General features: G+C 34.3%; 1 protein-coding gene and 1 long non-coding RNA gene across 2 annotated transcripts in view; one reads left to right on the forward strand and one right to left on the reverse strand.

Annotated features, from left to right (window-relative positions):
* The window catches only part of LOC108728899 (uncharacterized), a 4,657-nt gene extending 4,123 nt beyond the window's left edge, over window positions 1-534 (reverse strand). Inside the window, exon 1 of the long non-coding RNA XR_001936909.1 lies at window positions 479-534. This is a non-coding gene — a long non-coding RNA (uncharacterized lncRNA). The remainder of the gene's footprint in view (window positions 1-478) is intronic.
* LOC108728898 (uncharacterized) overlaps window positions 1-6,414 on the forward strand; it is a 55,070-nt gene that overhangs the window by 12,662 nt on the left and 35,994 nt on the right. Inside the window, exons 3-4 of the mRNA XM_018457709.1 lie at window positions 2,297-2,460; window positions 2,539-2,592. Coding sequence (XP_018313211.1) covers window positions 2,297-2,460; window positions 2,539-2,592 — 218 coding nt within the window. The remainder of the gene's footprint in view (window positions 1-2,296; window positions 2,461-2,538; window positions 2,593-6,414) is intronic.

The following is a 6,414-nucleotide window of genomic DNA, read 5'->3' on the forward strand; positions in this document are numbered from 1 at the left end:
TACGAGAAGCACGCACGCTTAGCGCTTTTTTTACCTTTTTTTTAAAAAGGTAAGTTTGTATACAATTAAAGTTACTATTATTCAATTAAAAAATTCCACCACCACCCCCATCGTCTTATAATAGTAATATCAAAATATCTAGACGACGGTCTTCTATATAAAATTTAACTTGATAGAATTTAACTTAGCATCAATTGTTGACATCAAATCTTTATACGATAAGATATACGTATACTTAGATTTCATTGTGTTATTAAACCCGATTAAGGGTGTCGTGTAAATGTATAGACAACATCTAGACACCTAATTCCTCGACGGCGAACACTTAGACACTCACTTCCTCGATGGCGAACACCTAGACACTCATTTCCTCAATAGCGAATACCTAGACATCCGTTTCCTCAATAACGAACACCTAGACACCAACTTCCTCGACGGCGAACACCTAGACACCCACTTTCTCGACGGTATAAGTAACGTTGGCAATGACTCAATTTCAAGCGTGCGATTAGCTCAGCGTAAATGTATTAGGCTACCATTCTAGGGATCGTAGTTTTAAATCTTGTGGGAGATGCGATGTGTTTTTTAATAATTAATTGTAGTTAATAAGACAGAATATAGGTATGCGAAAAAGTAAATAATAAATTGAACTTTAAGAATAGAAGTAATAACAAAAAATTTTTTTTTTCGTTAAGGTATAACTGTAATTTTTTTATTACATAAAAAAATTGTTTTCATTCATGAAGATTTTTTGTTATATATAAAAAATATTTCTTTCATTTAAAAAGAGTTGCAAAACTATAAAAATTATTTTTTTAATTCTAATAGAAAGGAACAACAAAAAACTTCTTCAAAGAAATCGAATAGATGTCGATCCCATTATTATTTCTTAATTCTTAATGTGCCATATATACGCCAGGCTAATCGCCTGGTGTCACCTGGTCAGTCCGTTGGTGATGGCACGTCAAATTTCAATAGTTCAGCATCTTAACGTTCTGACCGTTATAGTGCTTCTTAATTTAAAGCATTATGTTTAACATTAGCGGTCTTTCAATCTTATTATTGTTTATACACGCGCGCCGAGAAATGCGTAACTCTCTATACATATCGATTATTGCGAAGAATAATGCTAAGGTCTCGGTGGTCTAAAGGCTTAGGACGCTCGCACGGAATGCAAGAGATCCGGTTCGATTCCCAGCCGAGGCATTATTTTTCGCAATAAATTTATTACAGTTTTTAAGTTGGGAAATTTGGGGGGATTATTAATATTTTCAGATTTGATTGCGTTGAAAGTCCGACAACCATATCGGCACGCAATTATAATTTCTGAAATTAATTCATTTAAATGAATTTACAATAGTTCAACATCTTACGTTCTGACCGTTATGGCGCTTCTTAATTTAAACCAGAAATAATTATTTTCAAGCTAACTAGGGATTAATATAGTAGTTTAAGCAAGAAAATATTACATTTGCATGCGATGTTTGCCGCTTCTCGGCCATATTGAATTCGCCATATTGGATCTTTTAAAACGCCACATTTCTTTCGAAAGTACATACACATACGAATAATTTAAGACCTTGAACGTTTATTTTCATTGCGCTGATTTTTAGGCATGCAGGTAATCTGGTTGACGTAGAACGTCCCACAAATGTAATCTATTCAATGTAAGACCACAAAAATATTTACAAAACATTTTGATAAATATTTTGTAAATATTTTGTATATATTTTATAGTTATTGTGTTCTGTCTGGCAAACAATATCAAATAATAATAAATATTAATTCTTTACTCTTCGTTAATAAATATTTGTTTGAGTTTTATCTCATAATAATCAATAGCAGTGGATTTATGGATATAGATTTATCTGAATTTTTTTATATTTTCATGTGGAGAACTCATTTTCGAAATTTGTCCTTATATTTTAGTTGTAACGTTTTAGAGTTCATGTATATATGAACTCTAAAATATCTTAATATTTCTCTGCCAAAATTTGAAAAAGTTTAAGAAATTTTTTTGGAAAACCTTCAAAATTAAAAAAAAAAATTTTTTTTAATTGTATGAGATGTTTTCCACAAGGGCGATTTTTAGTTGAGTAAAAAATTTTGATAATTGTAATTTGGTAATATTATTATTTTTAGATAATTTTATAAATCACAAGACTGCAGCAATATTGCTACAACATTTGTTACTGCAATATTGCTGGAACGTTGCTATGTTGCTATAGTATTGCTGGAACGATCTATGATCTATGGGATAGCAAACATGCAAATAAAGATAGTTTTCGATTTTTAGGAGGATGGCAAGTAAGAAATGGCGGTGGTAATCACGCTAAGGTAACACGTTGTGATTACATAAAACAAACTTTCTGCGAGGATGTTCCGGATTATCCTCAGGAGTTTGTAAATCAGATGCTCGCCAAGAATTACAGCTTATTACATTACGCGTACGAGGATGTTGTTAGTAGACTTATAATTATAATATTTCTTCTCGCAGCTAACAAAATATTGATTTAGAATTTTCTATTTTATGAATAGATTGCTCTGTCACCACGATTAGATAACGAAGAGGAACCACTTTGCCTGTCTACGGTAAAATCATCTTTAAATTGTGATCTCTTCTAAAGATGACCCTACACGGTTAGTAATACTGATCAATAATGAATCATGATCAGAATGCTGATCAGTATTATGGTCAAAATCAATAATTCTGACAGTATATATTAATATTTTGAGTATTTTTACGATCTTACACAATCAGTATTATTGACAATATATTTCACTTTAATTTTACGTACAATACATTATTTATTATAATTGTGACATACGGTGACATAAATCCTAATAAAGCGATACTAATACTCGAAAATCAAAATCCAATCACCGTCAGTTTGTTCTACATCAATCCACCAATATTAATTACACACAGTCAGTAATTGTTAATACTGATAGTATTTTATTGAACGTGTAGAGCTATCTTTAGCAAATACCAATTATAATAATAACGTAATTGCTAGGAATGCGTTCCAAAATTCGACTCTGTCAAATCCGAGCATCTTTTATCCTTGTTCAGCATTCAGTGAACAAAGATGAAATGATACTCGAGTTGAGAGAGATGAGTTTTAGAGATAAAATTTGCCCTTTATACAGTCAGCCTCAAAGCTGACGTCCGAGTGATCTTGACCTTGACCTTGATCCTCAAGGAGGTCAAGACCACTGACATTTTCCATCGGTAGTTATTGATTAAAAAGTTATGAACGAAACAATTTTTATAAATAGCACATAATTTTTAAACACAAGGTACATATTTCGGCAGTATTTTTCCTTGACAAGAAGAGATGGGGGTAGATCTCAAGTCGTGCATCCCAGAAGCAGGGGGGGAAGGTGGTATGAAAGTCGTTTAGCGTGGAAGTCGTGTGCCCTTGAAGCAGGGGGGATGTGGAGTGAAAGTTGTTTCGCGTAGAAAGTCGTGCGTTCCTTGACAGAAGAGGGGAGGAAATGGGGTGAAATTCGCTTCATGAGGAAAGTCGAATGCCACTTGGCAGAGGGCTTTAAAAATAAAGTCTCTGCTTTCAAAATACAAATTTTCTGCTTTATAAAAATACAAATTATTTTTTATATATTTTTTATATTTACAGTAGAAAATTTGTATTTTAAAGCAGAGAATTTATGTTTTAAAGCAGAGAATTTGGGTTATTAAAGCAGAGCACCTCGTCCTTTACCAAGGGGCGCCCGACTTTCCGCACGAAGCAAATTTCGTCACCCCCTCCCCTGTAAAAGGGCGCATGACTTGTTCTAAAGCAGAGAATTTGTGTTTTTAAAGTAGAGAATTTGTTTTTTAAGCTGAGAATTTGTATAATTGAAGCAGAAAATTTTATTCTAGCCTCACTTACACGGTCTCATGTTCCTCTATACCACCAATGTATTTGAAAATTACGTACTATTCATAAAAATTGTTTTTCAGCCTCCTTGAGAGTCAAGGTCAAGGTCACTCGGAAGTCATTTAGGCTGTAAATTGGAAGTTTTATCGTTTTTTGTTTTAAAAAGTAACTACTGACTTCGGCGGTTGGTCTGGATCACTCCGCATATACAGTTATTAAAAAAGTATCTTTTCAATTACTTTTCTGTTATCATTACAGAAAAACATAGATAACATTTTGATACTATGAGGATCAACAAAGAAAAAGATTGATTGATGTTTTTACATGTGTTTGTTATACAATTTTATTTAAGTAGACACATAGATAAACATAAAGCAAGAAAATGTAAGCAATGAGCGAATCGATCAATTACACAGACTTGCATGGTTTTGTTGATTGGGATTTGACTATGTTTTCTTACGTAACTTTTCGCGTTGAATCCGAATCCGGCTGCAGAATTACTCTATCACGTCAGGTTTTTGAGAAAAGTGAGGTTAAAGGTGTCAAAATTGACGTTTTTTGACATATTTGTGATTTTTTTGCTAGCGAACTAAATTTTTTTTTCTACTTTCGTTTACACCATCTTAAAGTGCCAACTTTTATCTTCAAAATATATTTTTTTTAACGCCGTACGTTTTTTTTTCACCGAGATAATCTCTGCGTAATCACACAAAAAAACATTTTTGGCATAAAATGTTTGTGTGACTACGCAGAGATTAACTATGTTTTCTCACATAATTTTTCGCGCTGAATTCGAATCCGGCTGCAGAATTGCTCTATCGTGTCAAGATTTCGAGAAATCAACCTATAACTGCCAAAAAAGCCATTTTCAGTCGTATTTGAAATTCAATTAAAAATTGATAAAATTTTTGTCGTCTAATCCATCGATGGTATCATTTACTACTATATAGCCCCTTCAAAATCCATTTTGGACCATCTCAAAGCGATTTTTTTCCGGAGATATACCAATTCGAAGTTCGATAAATTGTACCTCGTAGAATTCTAATCTCTAAGGCAAAGTTGGTGACTCCCTGGCCAGTGAAGGCAAGGTGGATGATTCCCCGGCCAGTGAAGGCAAAGTGGATGATTCCCCGGCCAGTGAAGGCAAGGTGAATGATTCCCCGGCCAGTGAAGGCAAGGTAGATGATTCCCCGGCCAGTGAAGGCAAGGTGGATGATTCCCCGGCCAGTGAAGGCAAGGTGGATGATTCCCCGGCCAGTGAAGGCAAGGTGGATGATTCCCCGGCCAGTTAAGTTGCTTTTACAATGATTTATGAAATCTTTTCTTTTTTCATCAAAACTACATGAATTACAATGTCGTTTGTGTGATGCGTTTTTCTGATCACGTTTCAAACTCCAGCAGTAGTCACCTAACATTGCTGAGTTCCACCTGCCTTGATATCTTCTTTCAATTTCCTTCATATCTTGATGGAATTTTTTCCCTTGTTCTTCACTGACGTCTCCCAGATTTGCGGCGAAAAAGTCCAAATGAGAATAAAGAAAATGCAGTTTTACACTCATGCTACAACCTAATTTTTTGAAGTTATCTAGCATGGTCTCAACTAGATCTTTGTAATTAGCTTCCTTCCGATTCCCTAAGAATCCTTTAATAACTGCTATGAAACTTAACCATGCATTTTTCTGATTGACGGTCATTGTTTCTGCAAAATGTTCATCCTTCATTAATTTTCTAATATCTGGACCAACAAAAATACCTTCTTTAATTTTCGCTTTACTTAAAGATGGAAACTGTTGTTGCAGATATTGAAAACAGTTACTTTCTCGGTCCAGTGCTTTTACAAACTGCTTCATTAGCCCAAGCTTTATATGCAGGGGAGGCAACAAAACATTGTTTCGGTCGATCAATCAGCGATTGTTGAGTAATATTATGCGAACCTATTTCTAGTTTTTCTCTCAATGGCCAATCTTTTTTTATCCAGTGTAGATCTTTCGCTCTGCTGTCCCACTTGCATATAAAGCACGGAAATTTAATATAACCTGTTTCTTGTCCAAGAATCATTCCAATAGCTTTTAAATCATCACAAACTTTCCATTTATGTTCATCATGCTGTATTGACTGAAAAACCAAAAATGTTTTTTTGTGTGACTACGCAGAGATTATCTCGGTGAAAAAAAAACGTACGGCGTTAAAAAAAACATATTTTAAAGATAAAAGTTGGCACTTTAAGATGGTGTAAACGAAAGTAGAAAAAAAATTTAGTTCGCTAGCAAAAAAATCACAAATATGTCAAAAAACGTCAATTTTGACACTTTTAAGGGGAGATATACACCTAGCATGGTCGAAAAAATCGATTTTTTTTTTGCATTTTCTTGAAGCTTGAGGTCTCAAGAATATCTGGTGAAAATTGCAAGTCAATATCTCGATAAATAACGAAGTTACAGCCGAGAGAGTGAACCGAGAGCGCGCCGTGCCGCCTGTTTTGTGGCTCTTCGATGTCCTCTTCCTCTTCCTCCTCCTCCTCCTCCTCCTCGCG

This window comes from Mycetomoellerius zeteki, unplaced genomic scaffold (assembly GCF_001594055.1).
Source record: "Mycetomoellerius zeteki isolate Tzet28-1 unplaced genomic scaffold, Tzet1.0 scaffold657, whole genome shotgun sequence".
Taxonomy (NCBI): domain Eukaryota; kingdom Metazoa; phylum Arthropoda; class Insecta; order Hymenoptera; family Formicidae; genus Mycetomoellerius; species Mycetomoellerius zeteki.